General features: G+C 41.2%; 2 protein-coding genes across 2 annotated transcripts; both read left to right on the forward strand.

The window, feature by feature from the left end:
• Positions 1-302: 302 nt before the first annotated feature.
• cplx2a (complexin 2a) lies at positions 303-21,424 on the forward strand. Its single transcript, XM_085162641.1, has 4 exons — positions 303-514; positions 1,877-1,960; positions 18,337-18,515; positions 19,756-21,424. Exons 2-4 carry the CDS (start codon positions 1,930-1,932, stop codon positions 19,945-19,947), a joined length of 402 nt encoding a protein of 133 aa, XP_085018767.1. The 5' UTR covers positions 303-514; positions 1,877-1,929; the 3' UTR covers positions 19,948-21,424.
• Positions 7,326-8,414, forward strand: LOC146516588 (uncharacterized). The gene has a single exon (XM_085162629.1). It carries the CDS (start codon positions 7,326-7,328, stop codon positions 8,412-8,414), a length of 1,089 nt encoding a protein of 362 aa, XP_085018755.1.
• Positions 21,425-21,621: the final 197 nt, after the last annotated feature.

The raw sequence follows: 21,621 nt of genomic DNA on the forward strand, positions 1-21,621 counted from the left end.
TTACGTTCTCTATAAAAAGACAATAAAAATACGAATTTTGAATTGTGAATAATAACAAATCAAGAGCTAATCAGTTAAGAGGTGTGAGAATATCTGAGGTAACGAACCAACGCTGTTATAGCCTACTTCTTGCACGTTGTACCGGGTAATTAAGGCGCTCTTTTTACTTACTGTTACTGTTAGTTTTTAACGTTGTTATAATGAACAAGAAATGGAGTTTGGAAACTAGATAGAACCTCCAGTTAGCCCGGATTAGATTCATGAGCATCCCTCCTGCCCCCTCCCTCCTCCCTCTCCCTCTGCATGTTCTTCCCTCGTCCTGCAGGAATAGTCTTTCTTCCTCCACCGCTGCAGCCCGGCATGTCCGCAAACTGAGAGCGTGAGCGGTGAGACACGGAGAAAGACACAAGCCAGCCTTTAAGGCTTGTATTTTGCGCCTTCCCTTTGAAGGAGAGAAGATTTTAACACCGCGACGAAGCTTTTAGAAGGGACTTGGACGAGGATCAAAAACAAGGTAAAGGATGTCCCGAGCAACCACTGGGATGTTGACGTGTGGCTTCACTGTACGGGACAGGGTGCGTGATAGGTCCGGGCACTTGGTATAAGATGCCGATGCTTCCGTCCACTGAAAAACAACAACAAAAAATAACAAAGAAACAAAAACACTGGCATGTGTGTAAGTTGTGTCCCCTGAAAAGAGTAGGGGATGCATCGCTCTAAGCTTGTAGAGTAGATAGTACATTCTGTGCATGAACTGTGGCGACATGCTGCAGATATTAATACAGTGTTAACTGCGAGGGTTCATATGGGGGGAAGGAAAAAAGGTGCAGCTAAGGAGACTGATGAAGAGGAAGGAATCCAGGAAATGATCTGAGCATAAAATCGCTGACGAAAGAGCGATGCCGCAACCGTGCAGCAAGTTCTCAAGTGGATTTTTAAAAAAAAAAAAAATCTGCTATAGTGTGTATTGCAATGTCAGTGGGATGGTGCGAATGCTGCAGAACTTTACATGGTTGTTATGTCCTAAAAAGGGATTTAACACAAGCTTTGAATGCTGTAGAAATGTCTTTTGGACATTATAATCTTTTGAAATGACTACAAAGTATCTTGACGTTTGCACGTTTCACTTGTGAGCCCCTTAGCAGCAGCGTAGAGAATCATAGCCTTTTTCTTTTTAAAGTTATAAATGAACTGTTGATTTGTTCTGAATACCTACAAATCCAATGTAAAGGATTATTATAGGAATAAGACATGCAGTAAAACGCCACAGTTACCAATATACTCACACAAAAGAATCAGACGTACTATAAGAAATCAGCAGACTGCATGTTAAAAGCAGTGTGGTCAAGCTTTCTAAGACCCAGGCAGTGACACAAATTGTGCCTAGGTTTGCTCATCTTTGACCCCGTGTTTGTTTCCCTCTGCTTCTGGGAGTTATTTCCATGAAGACAAATCGCAGGCAGTCCAGCAGTGTCAGCATAAAATGCGCAAGACAGAGCGCAGTTGTAAATTGAGGGCACAGGTACCTCAACCAAACTCAGGACACAGTGTTATCCTGAAGGGTAACGATGTTTTAACCGCTCGAAGTTTAACTATTCCCCGTTTTATTCACATTTTGAGATGGTTTCTGTAGATTTTTAGCGCAGCTAATGGAAATAAAATTCCAGAGAGCTACTAAATATGAAGATATTCTCTTTAGAGTGACTCCTTTACCAAACAGGGATCTCCGTCTGAACATCGTGTTGTGTCCGCATTGTGCCTCGTCATTTCTACCCCCACCCCAAACCCATCCCATCAAACTTGTGTAGGAATCACTGGAGTAAAACAGTGGTGTTCCTACAGTCACAGTTTGTGTATTCTGTCTCCCTGGCTGCAGGTCTGTCCCTGTAACGCGACCACTGAAGGAGGAGAACACAGAACTGCTTCATCATGAATTTTGTAATGAAAGCTGCGCTGGGAGGTGAGTAGACTGCCTGGCGTGAGGTTGATTTAACAGCACTGCAGCGTAAAGGATTTAACAGGATGCTTGGCGGCAGTAGCAGCAGTATACTGGTACTGGCCTCATAGTTATGGAGACACTGGACTGCATCCAACATCAAACTACTCTCTATAGCATCATATTTTTTTCTTTGTTTTATGCCAACTGCTTTTTAAAACCTCCAAGGCTGCAACATAACTTGTTTCAATAACTGCATCCTGTTGGCCAGTGCTTCATTATTGTCAAGAACTGCTGAGTGTTTTAACCTTGTCTTTATGGCCAGCATATCAGTCTGGAACCAGGTTAAGGACCGCTGCAGATGAAATAGGACGGCAGCAGCAGCAGTGATAGATCTAGTCATATACCAATAATACGTCGGTCAAGTGAAAAAGCCGTGTATCTCCAAAATGTCACCTTCTGAGCATAGAGGCAGCCTTACTGTAGGCTGATTTTAATGCATGAGGTTTTCACATGATTTTAATACCCAAGCAGACTCGGCTTTTCAAGTCCAACCAGTGGCACCTTTTGAGGCAAGAGAGATAGAGAAGGGCGGTTTTGCCAAGAATTAATGCTGACTTTTGTCCTTTAAAGCCTTCAGGTATTATCCCTTAGAATATTATCTCAGCTATTATTTGCCCCCTAATTAATCCTCATTATAGCTCTGTAATTCATCCTTCTCGTCAGCTATAGCTTCAAGGTGAAGGGCAGGAAAGTGGTACCAGTAGCTACAATGCAGCGGTTTCACTCATACCTGGTCAGTCGTGCATGATGTTGAGCTGTTGTCCAGGTTACAGAGATGTTAGGCAGTTACAGCTGGAGTTAAAGCATAGCCCCAACTCCTCATTGGGATGCAAAGGATGCAAGCGCTGCCTTGTTCTGCATAACTCCTGTGCTGTGTAGCTGTGCTGTGAATTCTTAAATCAACTGCACTGCACTGGATGTAGTTTTGCTCTGCATAGGTTGGGCTGCACTCCCCCTGCAGACATTGGGAATAGATTTGACAGTGTGGGTGTTTATCTGTGTACACTGCCAGTGCAGGGGCGGGGTGGTGTGTTATATAGATGTGTGCGCCTTATAAAAGATAAATTACAGTGAATGCAAAGGCCTGTCTGCGTGAACAGATCCTTGTTGTATATGTGAGAGAAAGGTGAGAGAGTAAGGATGCAGAGAAAAAGTTTGACGATTATCAGGATGGGTGTCATATTTAATATTTAATAATTATTCCTTCTGGGATGCATTGCTGTTAACGCCTTTGTATGTTATGCAAACTGTAGTTCCAGTCTGGACACAGTGACCTCTTTCAACGAAAATGTCCGCAAAGTATTGACACTGCAAAACATCATTAAAGCTCCCTGAAGGGGGGGGGGGGGGTCAGTTTGAGCTATACAGTGCTTGTGGTTTCATTCCAACCAGTGACCTTTGTTATGTGTCAAACCCCTCTCTCCCTGCTATGTGTGGAGCTGTCAAACAATGACTTACAGGCTGGATGCACAACCTGTAATGTGAAATGGTGTCAATGTAAAACCTCCAACACATGTTTAGTCTAGCCTGCCTAGCATGGGATGTGGCATGGCTTGTCAGGCTAGAAATATCCTGGATGTCAAAATGGAGACTTCGGCAAAAGCCTGGTCTCCATAGCACTAGACTAGAGGGAACATCTTGTGGTGCCGTTGGGGAAATATGCTTACAAGTAACTCATTCACCATGTCGGAAGTTAAAAATGCTTTGAGTAGAACATTGTTATATAAGAGCCAGTCCATTTACCATTCATCAGCTGTTTAGGGGCACCATTAGAGATAGGGTTATGGGCTTTGGAAGGGTCTCAGAATGGATCTAGCTGAGGTATCTTGGGGATCTGATTAGAACCCCTCAACAATGCTGTCTCAGAGAGGTTGTGTAGTCATGGGCAACCTTAAGGAGACCCAGAAGCTCTGGCTTGGAAAAGCTTTGGTGTTCCCTCAGAAGAGCTGGAAAAGCTGGCTCGGGAGTGTTGACCTTGTTAGTGTTGACCCCTACTATCCACACTAGCATGTATACACTGAAAAACTCCTGACAGAAACATTTATATGACCTCCATTTATTCCTGTGACTATTTTTTTTTCCTCCTTAAGTCAATATTCAGACAACCTTAATGAGACAATTTAAACAATCTGCAGAAAGGTAGCTTGCTGAGAGACAGAAAACAGAATAAATCAAGCAGCATTTCTTCATTTCTACAGCATTCGTTTCCATCCAGTGATGATTTTTTTTTTTTACCTGTTTTTGGATTTGCTATCTTGCCACTGAGTGTTTTGCTGAGTATGTTTGGCGATGTGCGGATGTCGGAGTCTGTGTGACAGAGGATGCTGCCAGTGCATTAAGTAATCCTCCAAGGCTTCTTTAGTTACAGATACTTGAAAGAAAACAGAGCGATGTTTAACTGTGATGATTCAGCAGGACTAAGATCCAAAGCTTGAAGAGTGCTGGGTAGTTTGCTGCATTTGCCACAATCGACACCGCTGGTGATGCGACTCCCAGACACATTATTTTTCCTCACACAACAACTACAAAAAAAAAATAAAAAAATGAAAACCTACCAACATATTTTTATACTGTTGCTGTGTGCAAGCTGCAGAAAGCTCCTAGATGGGATATAAACAGTGTAATTGAAAAATTTGTAGGCACCTGCTTGGTGATGCAGACATTTTAAAATACAATGAAACTACTTTGTTTTTATAAATTTCTGTCTTAGTGAGAAGCAAACAAAATACAAAGAAAAGAACGAGATGTAATGAGATGAAACAAGTATTTTAATCCAACTTAAGGAACTTCTCAGAGTAAAATGGCATGCACGGATGGGCACATACAAATGAGGGGTGCTTACAACCACTTGAACAGGTATGTTTAGGCATGTTTATATCATTTTAAAAAATTATTAAATTAAATTAAATTAAATTAAATTATACAGTACCTTGAGCTTCTTGGACTACAGTTTAAAAGCACACAGCATCCTAAAAATCTCCATTATGGAAACAAAAAATTATGCATTTAGATTTTATTATTATGATTCATCCGTGAAGATCTGTTGCTAGTTCTGAGTTATGGTACAGAGTAACGCAGCTTTTGCTTTCAATCTTAAAATTCCGGATCCACTTTTGTCTCCTTATTAAGTGATTGCTTCGACCTCTGAGTGCTTGGGTGCTGACTTGGCACCTCCTGACTCCTAACTAAAAGTTGAAGTTAGTTTGACAGAACGGGAAGCTGAATTTTGCCAAATGGATCATCATGGCATTGCCGTATTGGTCCATTTGATCGACCTTTGTTTTTATTATTTATTTTATTTTATTTTCAGTTGTTACAGACATGAGTGAGGGATAGGAAAGGGAGAAAGAAAGAGGAAGGAAAAGAAAAACAGAAGGGGAGAGGGACAATGAGAAAGGGGGGGAAAAAAATATCTCCGGGATCACCTGTTGAGAGAAAAAGAATAGAAAACAAGCAAAAAAAACCAAAGCAACATACTAAACACAACACCATCGCATTAATCTAGCTAAGTGTAAACAGCAGTAAATACTAAATATTGAATGTTGTTGTGCAGCACGCAGGACAGACAGCGCACAATGTGCTTTGAAGTAGCAGCCAAGAAAGGTGTGATTTAAGTATATGAACAGTGAACACCCATGTGCACACCTGTGTGGATCGGCGCGCTTGTATTCAAATGGTTTCCCCATGTAATGGTCTGCAAGAGGATGTAGAGAGCCATAGCCCTGTCCCCCAGGGCATGAAGCAGGCATGGAGGAGATCCAGGCCCCAGACATCCAGAGGCCCCAGAGTGCAAGAGCCCAAGGAGGACCACCGGAGGGGCATCCGTGCCACCTTCATGGGAAGGGCTGAAGATCCCCAGACGAGGGGTCACCCAGTAGCCACCGGGCAGAAGCTAGAGGGGGCTGCAGAACGGGAAGCTGTTAAATGCGCTAGTCATTTAGTCCCAAGGTCTGGAGCTCAATCAAACTCTGAAGGCCTCAGGCAACAGCAGTGACACCATGACTGCTGCATCTGCAGAAAGGTCAGAGGTGCAATCGTCCAGTCAATAGTCACATTTAATTACTCATTTAACGCTCGTTAACGCAAGTTTTATATTTTTTCCATTTGTTCAACAATTTCTTCAGCTATGGGAAGGTTAGATGTGCCAAGAAGATTGTCTTTACACAGAATTTTACAATTTACACAATTCGTGTACACTAGAGTTTATATGTTTGTCTGTTGGTGGCACCAAATGTGCAAAACACAGTCATGAAACTTTACAGGTGTGAAGTTCAAGTACACCTGAAGGCCAGCTTTGAAGATCTGTTTAGGGGGACTTTGCAGTAGGACAGTAGACAACTAATTGAATTGGCACAGTGGAATAATTATTGATATTGATATAATCATATTGATATAATTATCAAGGTGACAAGGTGACAAGATGGCGTCGCGGATGGCAGCCTCGGTACTGCGCTCTCTCGCACTTTTCTTGTTTCTGTTTATTTTCTGCGCTTTTGGTCACTCAGACCACATCACTTTCTCCAGAGATCAACTGCTAAACATCAGGCAGTCGTCTCACTATAGTTCTTATCCATTTTTCACAAACCCGGAAAGTTTTTTGGAGATTTTAGTTGGAGGCGCAGCAGCTCTCTGGAGAAGACGTAGACGGGGGAGTCGCGCTGGTGCGCTGGTGAAACTACGTCGGCGAGGATTCCGCATGGCACTCCCCTCCATTCACCTCGCGAATCTCCGCTCTCTTCCAAACAAAGTTGACGAATTACTGCTCTTAAACCGGACTAACAAGGACTTTGCACGCTCTACTGCCCTCTGCTTCACTGAAACCTGGCTCAGTGAGCGAGTCCCAGACGCTGTGTTAAATCTGCCGGGCTTCCAACTTCACCGGGCAGACCGCGAAACAGAGCTCTCAGGGAAAACAAAGGGTGGTGGAGTCTGCTTCTACATTAATGAAGGTTGGTGTACTGATGTCACAGTGTTACAGAAACACTGCAGCCCACACTTGGAAAGTTTTTTCATCAACTGTAAACCTTTTTATTCACCGCGGGAGTTTTCTTCCTTCATGCTGGTCGGAGTTTACATCCCTCCACAGGCCAACGCACTGTGCGAGCTGGCTGACCAGATTACCACCCTGGAAAGGAAATTCCCGGATTCCTTTACAATTATTCTTGGGGATTTTAACAGAGCAAACCTAAACTACTAACTCCCTAAATACAGACAGCATATAGACTGCCCCACCAGGGACAACATCATACTGGATCACTGCTACACCACTCTAAAGGATGCCTATCGCTCTGTGCCCCGGGCAGCTTTGGGACATTCTGATCACTGCATGGTCCATCTTATTCCAGTTTATAGGCAAAAACTCAAACGTGCGAAGCCTGTAGTCAAAACTGTGAAGAAGTGGACTAACGCAGCAAAGCAGGAACTGCAGGACTGTTTTGACTCCACTGATTGGACCTTTTTTGAAGCTGCATCTGAGAACCTAGATGAGCTCACGGACACAGTGACATCATACATCAGTTTCTGTGAAGACGTGTGTGTGCCAACAAAGACCTTTTGCACATACAACAACAATAAACCATGGTTCACTCCTAAACTCCAACATCTTCGTAAGGCCAAGGAGGACGCCTACAGAAGTGGTGACAGGGCCCTGTACAAGCAAGCTAGGAACACACTGACCAAGGAGATCAAAGCACCTAAAAGCATCTACTCCCAGAAGCTGGAAGAACGGCTCTCAGCCAACGACCCAGTGTCAGTGTGGAGGGGCCTGCAGGAAATCACCAGCTACAGACGCCACCCACCCACTGTTGAAACAAACAAAGACCTGGCCAACGAGTTAAACACTTTCTACTGCAGGTTTGAGACGGACAGACTCCCACGCCCCACCCTCCCCTCCCCAGGGACATTGCTTCAGACATTGACCCCCAACACACCTTCCACCTCTCCCCCCTTCACCCTCCCCCTCCCCAATCCAGTCTCAACGACCACTCCCACCCTCCCCAATCCAGACCTAACGACCACCACCACCCTCCCCAATCAAGACTCAACGACCACCCCCACCCTCCCCAATCCAGACTCAACGACCACCCCCACCCTCCCCAATCCAGACCCAACAACCACCACCACCCTCTCCAATCCAGACTCAACAACCTCCACCACACCTCTCACCCCCCTTTCCTCCTCCCTGAAACTCAGAATACACACTGAGGATGTGAGCCGACTATTCCAGAAACAGAAGCCCAGGAAAGCCCCCGGACCAGATGGCGTCTCACCCTCCTGCCTCAAAACCTGTGCTGAACAGCTGGCTCCCATCTTTACTCGCATCTTCAACAGATCCCTGGAGCTGTGTGAAGTTCCCTCCTGCTTCAAACGCTCCATCATCATCCCTGTTCCCAAGAAACCCCCATCACAGGACTGAATGACTACAGACCTGTCGCCTTGACGTCTGTGGTCATGAAATTCTTCGAACGACTGGTGTTAGCCCATCTGAAAGACATTACAGGCCACCAGCTGGACCCTCTGCAGTTTGGCTACCGGGCAAACAGGTTGGTGGATGATGCAGTGAACATGGGGCTGCACTACATCCTGCAACATCTCGACCGCCCGGGAATTTATGCCAGGGTCCTGTTTGTGGACTTTAGTTCGGCTTTTAACACCATTGTGCTTGAACTTCTCTCCTCCAAACTCTCCCAGCTCAGCGTGTCACCAGCTACCTGTCAGTGGATCACCAGCTTCCTGACAGACAGAAAGCAACAAGTGAGGCTGGGGGAGATCACCTCTGAAACTCGGTCCCTCAGTATTGGTGCCCCTCAAGGATGTGTCCTCTCACCACTATTCTCCCTCTACACTAACGACTGCACCTCCAAGAACTCGGCTGTTAAACTCCTAAAGTTTGCAGATGACACCACTGTCATTGGCCTCATTCAGGATGGTGATGAGTCTGCATACCGGCAGGAAGTTGAGCGGCTGGTACTCTGGTGCAGTCAGCACAATCTGGAGCTGAACATTCTTAAAACTGTAGAGATGACAGTGGACTTCAGGAGACATCCCTCAACTCTGCTCCCCCTCACCATATCAGACAGCCCTGTGTCGACTGTGAAGATCTTCAAGTTCCTGGGTACAACCATCTCCCAGGACCTGAAGTGGGAGACCAACATCAACTCCATCCTCAAAAAGACCCAGCAGAGGATGTACTTCCTGAGACAACTGGGGAAGTACAGTCTTCCACAGGAGCTGCTGATCCAGTTCTACACTGCGGTCATTGAGTCTGTCCTGTGCTCCTCCATCACAGTCTGGTATGGAGCAGCCACTAAACAGGACAGGAGCAGACTGCAGTGGACTGTACGGGCAGCAGAAAGGATCATCGGCGCCCCCCTGCCCTCCATCCAGTATCTGTACCTCTCAAGAACTAGGAAACGGGCAGGGAAAATCATCACAGACCCCTCACACCCTGGACACAGACTTTTTGATCTGCTGCCCTCTGGCAGACGGTACAGAAGCCTGCAGACCAGGACCACCCGGCACAGGAACAGTTTCTTTCCCCTCGCCATCTCCCTTCTTAACAGTTGACCTGTCACACTGCTCCCACTGCCAGACTGCAACTGCGCCTTATGTACATTCTGTAGTATTCATTCCACCTCATTTCATTTCTGTATTTTATGTATATAAGTTTAGATTAGTTATTTATAGTTGGCTTACACAGCGTTGTGTATGTATGTGTATGTATGTGTATGTATGTGTAATGTGTGTATATAGAGACGTGTGTGTGTGATTTACATTGCTGTTCTTGAGAGCCACCATCTACCGGAACCAAATTCCCTGTATGTGTCTGCACATATACTTGGCCAATAAACACGATTCTGATTCTGATTCTGATTCTGATCAATATGACACCCAAAGAATAAAAGGCAGGAATTAGAAATTAAATAGAGCTGCTGATGCTCAATCAATCAATCAATCAATCAATCAATCAATCAATCAATCAATCAATCAATCAATCAATCAATCTTTATTTATAAAGCACTTTTCATACAAAAATGTAGCACAAAGTGCTTTACATGGTTAAAAGCAGCCCACCCCGCCCTCCAACTCACTCCGCACACTCTCATTAACATGAGCGATCATGGATACATACCCCCCCCCCCCCCCCCCCCACACACACACACACACACACACACACACTCAAAGAGTAAAATTGGGCTGGGCACACATGAGCCAGGTGAGGAAACACTATCACAGGGAGCCGTCTGCACCGGGAACCGCAGCCACCAGGCTGGGCACACAGGAGGAGGGAGGCAAAGAAGCCCCTCAGCCAGGCTGAGAAGACCGACAGAGCCCCAGCAGCCATGGTCGATCACAGCCCCGGTGCAGAGAGCCCCCTACAAGGAAACACTGGAGATATGACCCAATAAGAATATATACAGGATAAAAAGATAAAATAAATAAGAATGGGATACAATATAAATATAAATAGCGTAAGAAGATAAAAAAAAATGAATAAGAATAAAATCAATAAATATTAGGTAAAACCTATATTGAGTATTATGTTTTATTTGTCAGATGTTGTGAATGATATGGAGACTTGCATGTGAAACCAATGAACAAAAAAGCTGGCCTTTGTTTGGGTGAAGATCAAAGTCCATGAATGGCAAAAGTCCATGAACAGGTGGTAAAACATAATGTAAGACTGACTAGAAACATAGAGGAGGTTAAACAGATGCTCTCACAAAGGAGAAAAGAACAGACTGGGCCTATATACTGAAAATGGGGAAAGAGGCAAGGGGAGGTAAACAAAAAAAAAAAAGCGCAAGGAACATATGACTTTCAAAATAACAGAGGAAGTAACCAAACAGGAAATTGCCAATAGTGATGAAAAATTTTACAATAACCCATAGGGAACTCGGGGATAAACAAGGTAAGACTGAAAAATAAAACCAAATAAAAAAGATTTCAAGAACAAAGAAACTAAACACTGAGGCATGACAATTATATGGAAAAACCAGAAGGCCATAGACTAATGAAAACAATGAAAATCAAACTATAACCAAAAGCTGGAGCTAAGAAATCAGACTCAGTCCCAAACTTGAAATGCTTGGTCAAAGACCTGAGACCATGACATGAATAATGTCTCATAATTAAATACACACAGTTCCTTCATCATTAAATTAAAAGATCAGTATGCCAGCATAGCTGAATCGCTCATTTCTGCTGTTGTCTGGAAACCATTAAGGCTAGATACCATCTTCTGACCCATGAGCACCCAGTAATAATTTCTTCACCACATATCTGGTAGTTCCTGCTGCAGTAAAAGACTCCAAGACCACATTTTACCATGATCAAACACGCTCACACAGACTGCTAACTGTTGGCTAAAAACTACAAAGAATTTACTGCATCAGCAAATTAGTGTTCTACATATTGTAAACAAAATGAGAACATGCTAGTTTTTCCTGGTAAAAATATGAACACCCCATCGTTTCCCTGCTGTAATAATATTTAGTTATTTACTCTAACACATAAATGTGATCATAAGACATTTTCATTAGTTAAGTCTGACAAAACTGTGTTATTTGAGGTGGAATGAACAGAAGAGACACCTTGAGATTTTGCTTGCTCACCCCATCACCTCAAAGTAGAGATAATCACATTTAGCAAGCTTCTAACATGATTGGCAAAGGGAGTGAGGCCTTCATTACTTGATTGGTGTGGAGGTCTACAGCTGACACCCACACATAATTTTCCCATTTTCTTCTTGAGAGTAGAGTTTGCATGGGCTAACCAAAATTAGAAAATTGAAGATTGGTCTGGTCTGATTGCTCACCGCATCTTGACTTTAGCTGCAACGGTCAGGCTGCTGTTGGTGTAATGGGGTGGAGATGTTTCCTTGGGACACTTTTGGGAGAGGAATATAAGCTGACATTAAAGCTGCTACCAATTAGTAGGCTAAAAAAAATCAAAATCACAGTCAACATACTCCCCACCATCTCCTCCACCGTCTCACAAAGCTGTTATTTAGACAATGACTTATATCCCAAAGGCCAAACTTGCTGGAAATCTTTACAGCACACTTGCGAACTTTCTCGCCACACACTGGGCTTAGAGGGGATTTGCCCGAGAACTTTGAGTGGGAAAAGAGAGATAAGTACTGTTTATCTGATTCTGTCAAAAGTTGAAAGTCTTCTTTGCCACTTTCCCTCAAGACTTTGGATTTAACAAAGATTTACTGAAGAACTTTCAGAAGGAAGGGATTAAAGAAATGACACTTCTTATTAAGCAGGAAATGCCCAAACATGGAGGAAAGAAATCATAGTATATTAATTAAAAAGAGAGGTGATACAGGAAAATGACTTAAAATGTTGTTGTACCGGTACTTGGATTATCTTGGAATTGTATTTTCGATGTGGTCAGTAGCAAGATTATCTACAATATCCAATGGCACAGCAGGGCATGTCTATGTCTGTTATGGATAAAGTGGCTGATATTACTGATTTTAATTGAAAAACATAGCTCACCACAGCTTTGTGATAAGAGCAAGCTAAATAAATTTACTTTGGTTTAAAAGGGCGTTAATGTATCTGTGGCAAATGGCCTATAAAACAACATCATTGCTCAGTTTTAAAGCTATCATCCTTTATTCTATTTGAACAAATATGATCTGAATGCACAAATAGGATTTTGTGAAATCAGACCAAGTTTATTTTGGTTTGATTTAGTGTTGTTAAAATAAGAGCTCAGGGCCCTTTTCACCGTGTTTTTCTAGGGAATTATTTGACAGTGAGGCTCAGCTAGTTGTGAGTCATTGCATTACTGACAGGATTCAGCGGCATTGTTTACACAGCTTCTGTTGGAAATATTCCAGATCTGGGCCATAAGCTGATCTTGAAGTCCATGTTTATCTGGGATTTTCTGACACTGACAGTATCGATTCATGTAAACATTTATTTCAGTTTCCATAGTTTCGCATAGTGCAGTGCCTTTTTCCTGACTAAACCAGTGGTCAAAGAATAGTGGTGTTTCAGTTCTCTTCAGTTCAGGTTCTCTACTAATTGGAAGGTCGGTTGATTGATCCCTAGTTCCTCCAATGTGGTGAAGCATCCTTGGGAAAGATACGGAACCCCGAGTTACCACCAATGCATCCATTTGAGTGTGTGTGTGAATGTTAGATAAAAGTACTATATATTCTATAACTGCTAGTCCATTTACCATTTAAATGGCACCTTTTCTCAGCACATATGAAAGCAATACAATGTTTATCATCGTGTGAACATGTGTACACATTTTAGTATATGAAATGTGCACTTGCATTCAAAGACATATAAAAAGAAATTGCATAACCATGCAAAACCTCATGTTTGACCATATATGTTGACAACTAAGGACTTTAGCTGTAACCTCCCTCTCTTTCACTGTCTGATACAGATGCAGACTTGAAAGGAGCAAGTATAGCATGCTCTGCCAGATGTTGCTGTGTTGGCTTCTATGTGCTACTCATCCAATGCTGATGCAGCTAATACCTCACTTTACCTTGTATTTTTTTCCCTTCCCTCTGAATTTATTCTCTTTAATAAAGAGATTCTGTCTTTCTCTGTCCTTTTCAGTTTAATACAAGTGGCTCATTAATGCTGTTGATAAATTGCTTTAAATGCTGAAAAAAGTGCTGCTATTGCAATGCCTAAAATCTTGGTTGAGAATAAACTCACTGCTGGTTGGGTGTGGATAAGCAGGGAACACAGATATGGAGTGAAACTAACTTGCACGAACATAATTTGTATTGATGGAAAAAGAAATAGAAGAAATTCAGTTTGGATTATTTTTATTCTCATTGAATGATAGAACTGAAGGAATTTGGAGTGTGAACTTTTTCAGCCTCTGCAGTGGGAAAAAAGTCTGAGAACCACTGAGCTTGTTAATAATTGTAGCTTTGCTGCTCTACACTTTCCATACAACACCTGTTCAAACTGTCTTGAGATTACAGTCTTCTTTCCTAGCCCCTGGGCTAGAGCTATTACTAGTTCTCCAGTTGTCAATCCCTTATTTTTGCAAGACTAGCAAAGTACAAGCGGGTGAAACCAGCCGTAGGTGGTGTAGCTCCAGGGTTAGAAAACTTTTCCTCCCTGTTATAGATTTTATTTTTATGTTTTTTTAACATTAGAACATTAATGTGTTCCATTTCATACACGAGTTGGAGCTTATTCCATTGAGTGTACTTTTTTACATAAGCACTGGCACAGTGTGTGTTTGCAACCTGAGCTGTCAGAGTTTTACTGTTGTTTTAAGTCTTCTTCCTTTGTAATAAAGTCTCTGAATCTGTGGAGCCCCAGAGCCTTAGAAATAGCCTTGTAACATTTCTAAGACTGATGTCTTTCAATCGCCCTCTTCCTCATTGTGTCTGGAGAGCTTTTTAGATTTTGATATTGTGTTCTTCTAGGGCATCTTTCAGCATACTTAAGTGTAGCCACGGCCCTTTAGCTGAGGTCCTGTTTTGAAGCCTTATTGTGAGCATTTCTACCATCACCATCCTGTTTAGTTAAATCATGAGTGAGAAGTGGATCTGACTAAGAAAATGAGGACACTCAATACACTCAAGTTAGCATCTTGTCAGTTAAAGTAGTTCTGTGCTAAATCGTACCCTATTTCCATTTTAGGACTATAAGTTGTAAATTATATGTGCTATAATGTGTATAATCTGTTGTATTAAATGTGACTTAAAATAAAAAATGTGACTTTTTTTTATGTATTTTTATTGAGGTTATAGATCAAATGAGCTGTAGGGCCTTTATTACAATTAGAATTTTTGCAAAAAAAATATATATATATAATTTGGGGGTTAACTAAGAGGGCAAATAAGCCTACTTCTCCATACAAGCTGTAATGATTCAATGTTACGAGTGTTGTCCAGCAGTTTTACTATTAGTCTGTTCTAACAAAGCCCAGATAACCTTTTTTGCTTATGTAAATACAGGCATCCTTTAAAACTTGTGTTTTGTGACTACTCAGGTTGCTTTGTTTTATGCTAAATTCTGTTTGAATATTTGATGCAATTTATTTTGAGGTGTGAGCAGAAAAACTGGTGTCATTTGTGTTTTGTTAATTACCCAACACAAAAATGTGTTTTTCGTTTTCTGTCCTTCAGCACCCTTATGCTCGCCCATTGCCAACTCATTTTTTCTCGTCTTCTGCCTTAAATGTTTTTTATCTCTCTCCACATTTTACTACAGTTTGTTTTTATTATGCTGATGAATCAGAAAAACTAACAGCACCAGGGGAAGACTGAAGGAGTAGTCAGTCTTGTGTTTTGGTTGCTTGATTTTTCTCGTCCAACGTCCTTGCCCGCCTCTTATCTTTTCAGTCCCACGTCCCACTCTTCGTTCTAACCTCACTCTCTCGTTTACTTCACTGTTTTCTAACACAACTTATTCCTTCATTGAGCACTTTCTCCATATTGCTTCCTTTCCAACTTTCCCTCTCTCTGTGTCACACTGTAACTTCACATGAACTGTTGGATAATCCCACTAACTGGAACACTTCAACAAATTGGACTTGATTATTTTTGACAGATTCTCTCCTTCTCATCAAACTCTTCTTGCTTCCCTTCTTGTTTTGTCAAAATGTTCGGATGTAGACTGCCTTGATATCCTAGATTCCTTATTCTCCAGTTCTTCTTTCCGCCTCTTCGCTACTTATCTCCTCCCGTCTTTGCCAAGATTCTTCAGACCACTGGTTTTTCTCCTAATCTTTTATATCATGATGCTTGATGACTGTTTCTACTGTTTTCTATTGTTCATGTTTGCAGAAGTCAACATTTTCTGTACTGAAATCAGGAGGTATTATTTTATTAGATGTATAACTCTGACAGGCACAGAAAGCAGATTTGTGTAAAGCATATTCAAAGGCTTATGCCTTGTAGTTTAATATACAGAACTGTGTACTCTCTGAAATCTGTCACCATTCTTTCATCTTGTGTCATACTGATTATACTGTTAGTCTCTTGACTACGTCTTTCTTTCCTGTTTGCTTCTGATTGTTGCAGAAACAGCGTATGCCGTGTCATCTGGCAAATAACTGTATACATCAACAGTGTGCTATGCAAAAACCGTTTGATCCATAGCCTATCTGATGTCATCTATGTTCCTCAAATTCCACATTGAGACTTATTAGGACTTCAGCCATTACTGGGGTCACTAACATTTAAACTACTTAGTTAATGCAGAATTCCATTTAGTTCAGTTATATTTACATAGCACTAACTCAGTGTGCTTTATATTGCAAGGTAAGGACTCAACCATCAGGCATTTACCTGGCAGCAACACTCGGCAACAGTGGGACAAAAGAATTCCTTTTCAACATGAAGATTCCCAGCACAACCAAACTCATTAGGGACAGGTTATGGGATGAGGGGAAAGAGAACAGGGAAAAAAATGAGAGCATAGAGACATAAGGACAAAACACAAACTGTGGGAGAAAAGACATTTCATGGCATGCTGTTTACTAGCTGAAGGAAGTCATTTTCAGTGCATCATGGGTCATCTTCCAGCAGCATAAGGCAGATTAACAAAGGGATAGGTCAGCATCACCTGCTGTTGCCCTTACTATGTGCTTCTTCAAAAGGAAAAATAGAAAAATTGTAATCCTGCTTTTACAAGTAGAGAGCGTGTCTGTTTCCCAAATGCAAGCTGGGAGATGGTTCCATAGGAGAGCGGTCAGATAACCTAAGACTCTGCCTCCTGTTTTACTTTTAAAACTCTAGGAACCACAAGCAAACATGCTGTGTGGGAGCAAAATGCTCTGTTTAAATAATGTGATTCTATGAGGTTTCTATGTTGTTTGACTTTTTTAAAACCTTGTATATCAGGAGAAGTTTATTACATTCAATTCAAGATTTTTAGGGGCAAATACAATAATCCCAGCTTTGTTTTCATTTAGAAGTGGAAGGTTATAGGTCATCCAGACCTGTGTGTCTTTAAGACATCCATTCACGTGAAGTATTCATTTTTCTGCCTTTTTAGATAAGAACAGCTGGGTATCATCTGCATAATAGTGAACATGTATCCAGTGTTTTATGATAACATGACTTCAGGGAAGCATGTATAATCTAAAATCCATTGCTTTCAGCACAGAGCTCTGTGGAAGACTGGAATTTAGAAGGAAAGGGCAAATTCAGCTATGTTTTAATTGCCACCAGTAGCCAATATTTGCTTTTTTTATTTTAAAAATGCCTTTAATGATCTCATCTACAAAGGACTTGCAAATGCCTTTCCAGCAATATTAAATAGGGTCTAACATAAGGTTCTTTTTTGCAGCCTTTTTTGGTATACTTTGCTGTCCATTTAATCAAAATGTGTCTCAGTTTTGTATGAGTCAGATGATTGTTGGGACCAGATCATCTGCATTGGTCTTTCAAATAGACTTTGCCTGATATGTTTTGGTTTCATTTCCCCAAATCAAGCAAAATGGGCCATACTGTGAGTTCTGAATTAATAACCAAGTGTTACCAGCAGAGGGTGAACATCATGGTCAATGCAGACATCCATTTCCCTCTATTTTATTGTGACACGACATGTGAGGGCACCAACTATAAACACATGTTCCCCAAATGGACTGTGAGGCAGTATCTGGTTGGAATTAGAATATAAGAATCAGAGAGCCAACAAAGAGCAATGACAATAAAGCGAAATTATGGGTGCTCCACGGCAACTGTGCAGGACTAAAACAAATACAAATAGTAAAGACATCAGGAATAATTTCAGTCAGTTGTGGGTAACTGAAGATACTACGGTAGAGTACTTGTTTTTATTGGGTGCCCTTGTAGTGCAGTGTTTGCATTCAACAAAGTGGATGGCATGATAGATTAATAAGAAGAACTGTGGTGTCCAAAGCTAATCATGAGTAAAGGTAAGCCCTTGCTTTTGTGGTGTAGCTGGAAGTACCACATTTTAATTTAAACCATGCTTGTAACTAACTCAGGCAGCAAAGGAGCTGTTCTAAAAGAATCTTTAAAATCAGCTTGTAAACATATTAGAGGTGCCATTAATAACTGCTCAGACAGTATCTGTTTAAGAAAATTAAATAGTGAGTGAAAAGGGCCAACAAAAGACCAAAAACGGAAATGTTTTTGCATTTGATGTCAAATAGCATTGGATACTGGCAGATAATAATAGCTCTAAGGTGAAATGCTGAAGGTTGTACCTGTGTTTGTGAAATACATCTGCCTCTATTTCATTCAGTCAGTTTATCTGCTCGTCATCTCGTGTCTCGCAAACTAATTTGACAGCTCAATCTTGAAAGCCTGCTGGAGCAGTTGTTGTGTCTAATGTGTTTCTTTTTTGTTTCGTGTCTCTCAGGAGGCCCTCCTGATGTTGGCAAAATGCTTGGTGGGGAGGAAAAGGAAGAGGACCCTGATGCAGCGAAAAAAGAGGAGGAGAGACAGGAGGCACTGAGGCAGCAGGAGGAGGAGAGGAAGGCCAAATATGCCAAGATGGAGGCTGAGAGGGAATCGATGAGACAAGGCATCAGAGATAAGGTATAATGAAAAAAATGGATTTTGCACTGTGGCTAGCTAAGGTAGTCATAAAGTAAAATTTACAGTTATCAACCCAACAAACAGAACTATAATACGTCAGTCAGTCTTGTAAGGAAAACAACCACCAAAACAAAGACAATAAAGAAACAATTAATGCAGAATTAAATAATGTCATACAATGAGCACTGCTTACTGCGCGAGAGATGCATATGGGCAAAAAACTTGGATTTTTAGAAACCATTCTCTCTTTTGTTTTTCACGTACCTTCTAAAGGCTTCTCATCTTGGTGGCTTGACAGCACAACTGTTTATTTATATATATATATAAAACTTGTTTAAAATAGACTACCGTGACATTGTTATGCTTGCTTTGTGCTATTTTTAAAGCTCTCGTACACATGAAATAGATCAGTAGATCAGGAAGGAGCTGTAGAGAAGTAAAAAGCTGTTGAAAAATGAGATGAGATTGGATTGATTTAGAAACAGTAATGGTAGCCAGGATACAATTGAAGCTACATATACATATATATTATTAGGCCATTATTTGGACGTTTGTCTTTTTTCCATGATTACACACTGTATTTCTTTTATACAAACTAGTCAGGGCTGTAGAGACGCTGAAACTGCAGTGGCTGCAGTGTAACCACTTCACTGCAGTGTGAAAGGCAGGCAGTCTGTGGGTGGGACAGGTCTGAAGGGAATAGCCCACTGTGAATCAGCGGGTTGAAAAGCAACACTCCTCCCTTGGCTCGTCACCTCGTCTATACTTCTTAAGTTCTCCCGGAGGAAAACAAAGAGTGAGGAACAGCTCCTAAAGTGCTTGTCACCAAAAGGATACTGTCAGTTTCCTCCACAGCTTCATTCCTTTGTGCCAGATTGTGTGAAAAATGCCCACACTATGTGCATGTCCTTGCTGGAGCATGGCAAAGCTAGCAGTGTCATATGCATAGCTGCTTTATTTTATGATTACCAAATTACTTGACTGACATTTGTCAACCAGAAATGGCATCTTACAAATGTAGTGTGTAGGCGTCTATAAAAATGTGATTCACAAGAAGCATTCACTCTTTAAAAAGCTGGCTGACAGCGCAATAATACTTCTTTTTCCATGATGTTTTGATTGCAACATCTTTTTTTAAATGGATTTTTTTTTCTTTGTGTGCTTTTGTCAAATACAAATTTGCAATGTATTTTTTGTCTGAACTCTTATCAGCAAACTTGTGTTTCTGTTTCAACTCTAGTATGGCTTGAAAAAGCGTGAAGAGGCCGAGGCTGAGGCAGCAGCCGCCCAAGAAGAGCCTGCAGCGGGCAGCTTGACTAGACCTAAGAAGGCTGTGCCAGCTGGCTGTGGTGATGAGGAGGAGGAAGAAAGCATCATGGACACAGTGATGAAATACCTGCCAGGCCCACTGCAAGACATGCTCAAGAAGTAAGCTAGGTAGCTAGCTAACACTATCTAGCTTAGTTCACAGGCTACAGTTACTTTAATTTGGTTTTTCTCCTTTTTCAAACACATCTAAACAAATAACATGAAGTTACATTTTGGCAAAGTGTTATGTTGTTTGGCAAGTCAAGGTTTTGTGATGAAGAAATGCACCAACAGTGTGAACTGCAGCCATTGGACTAAGCTAGGCTGGCTTACCGGCCATGTGAACGTTAGTTATGTTACAAAGCTAACAGCAAGCAGAGGTCAAAGACAAATGTTAGACGATTTATCCTTCTAGTCTGAGAAGTTTTAAACTCCCCTTTCTGTCCCCTGCAAGGGATGCAAAAGCTTTCTTGCACCACTGGAAAATAATACCCTTGTACACCATATTCATTCAGTTTGTACATAAATAAGGCAGTGCATAACAACCCTCCATGTGGGCAAAAAAACAATCAAAAATATTATATATTAAAAAATATTATTCTGTATGTCTGTCTATAAAAGAAAAAAGTAATAACTTGATAAGCCATATTTTAAAAAGGAACTTTAAAGACTACTCTTGTGTGCTCCTAAAGCTCGTTTTATGTTCAGCCTTGTCTAAAATTAATGTGAAACCTTTTGCACACAATGTTAAAATCTCTGTAAAACCTGTCGTCTACTTTCCTCACACACTCCCACAATGCCCTTCATGTAGTATAGTGTTTAAAATGTTTCTATTCTCACATTCTGTGTCTCTTCACGTCCTGCATGCCATTTGTCTGTAAGAGTTAGTCGTGTGATTATGTGCTCCCATCATCTCGGTCTCCTTTTATCCTCTTTGTTATCATGCAAAAAATAATATGGCAATAACACCTGAGTTTGACTGTGTTTTCATGTCTATATAACCGTTAATATTATTAGTAATAAAAAAAAAAATATATATATATATATATATAAATATGTATGCTTTCAGGAAGTTTAATTTACATGTTTGCAGGGTTTTCCTTTTGTTATTTTATTGTTTTGATGAAGAATGACTGCTTGGCTGTTCATATAATAGCCAAAAACCTTAAGCTTTCAGCCATAAAACCAGAATTTACAGCATATATACTATTACCATCAGGATCACTTAAAAGGGAAAGAATAATAACAAAACAGTGTGAATAAAAAATGTGTTTTTGAATAAGCAGCGTTGAGTCGAGAGTGAATTATAAGACCAGGTTTCGCATTATACAATGATTTGTGAGAGAAAGACTGCCTTCCCTCAATACGCACAGACACACAGTGAATACTGCAGTTTGCCTTCTAATTTAGCTACACAGAAAAAAAGCTGGTGTGTTTTCAAAGACGATTTAAAGTGATGCTTGATTCAGTTTCTTATTGTTGGCTTAGATGTGATGATGGTCCAATGAGGGCAATGCAGGTTGCCATGAGCAATAAAGGTTTATCATGTATGTTTCTGCCTGAGATTCAATAAAAACTTAAAACCTTGTTCACACATAAAAGCGTGTCGCTGTCTTATTTGTGATATTCCATATTTAAATCATGATGGTAAGTTGCACTTTACAGTCTCAGTATACATGCAGTATTTGTTAGATTGGAACAATTACGACGTTCTGAATGGTACAATATAGAATATAAATATGTGTTTGTGTTTGCCATGTTGAATTTCACCAAATTAACAAAAACTAAAGACCTTCCT

The sequence above is a fragment of the Neolamprologus multifasciatus genome, chromosome 6 (genome assembly GCF_963576455.1).
Source record: "Neolamprologus multifasciatus chromosome 6, fNeoMul1.2, whole genome shotgun sequence".
NCBI lineage: Eukaryota > Metazoa > Chordata > Actinopteri > Cichliformes > Cichlidae > Neolamprologus > Neolamprologus multifasciatus.

Bases quoted from the DNA above. Each gene is read 5' to 3' on its own strand.
- LOC146516588 (XM_085162629.1), top strand. From the start codon at position 7,326: ATGGTCCATCTTATTCCAGTTTATAGGCAAAAACTCAAACGTGCGAAG.
- cplx2a (XM_085162641.1), top strand. From the start codon at position 1,930: ATGAATTTTGTAATGAAAGCTGCGCTGGGAG. The intron at 1,961-18,336 runs GTGAGTAGACTG...CGTGTCTCTCAG, and splicing joins AATGAAAGCTGCGCTGGGAG to GAGGCCCTCCTGATGTTGGC. The intron at 18,516-19,755 runs GTATAATGAAAA...TTTCAACTCTAG, and splicing joins GACAAGGCATCAGAGATAAG to TATGGCTTGAAAAAGCGTGA.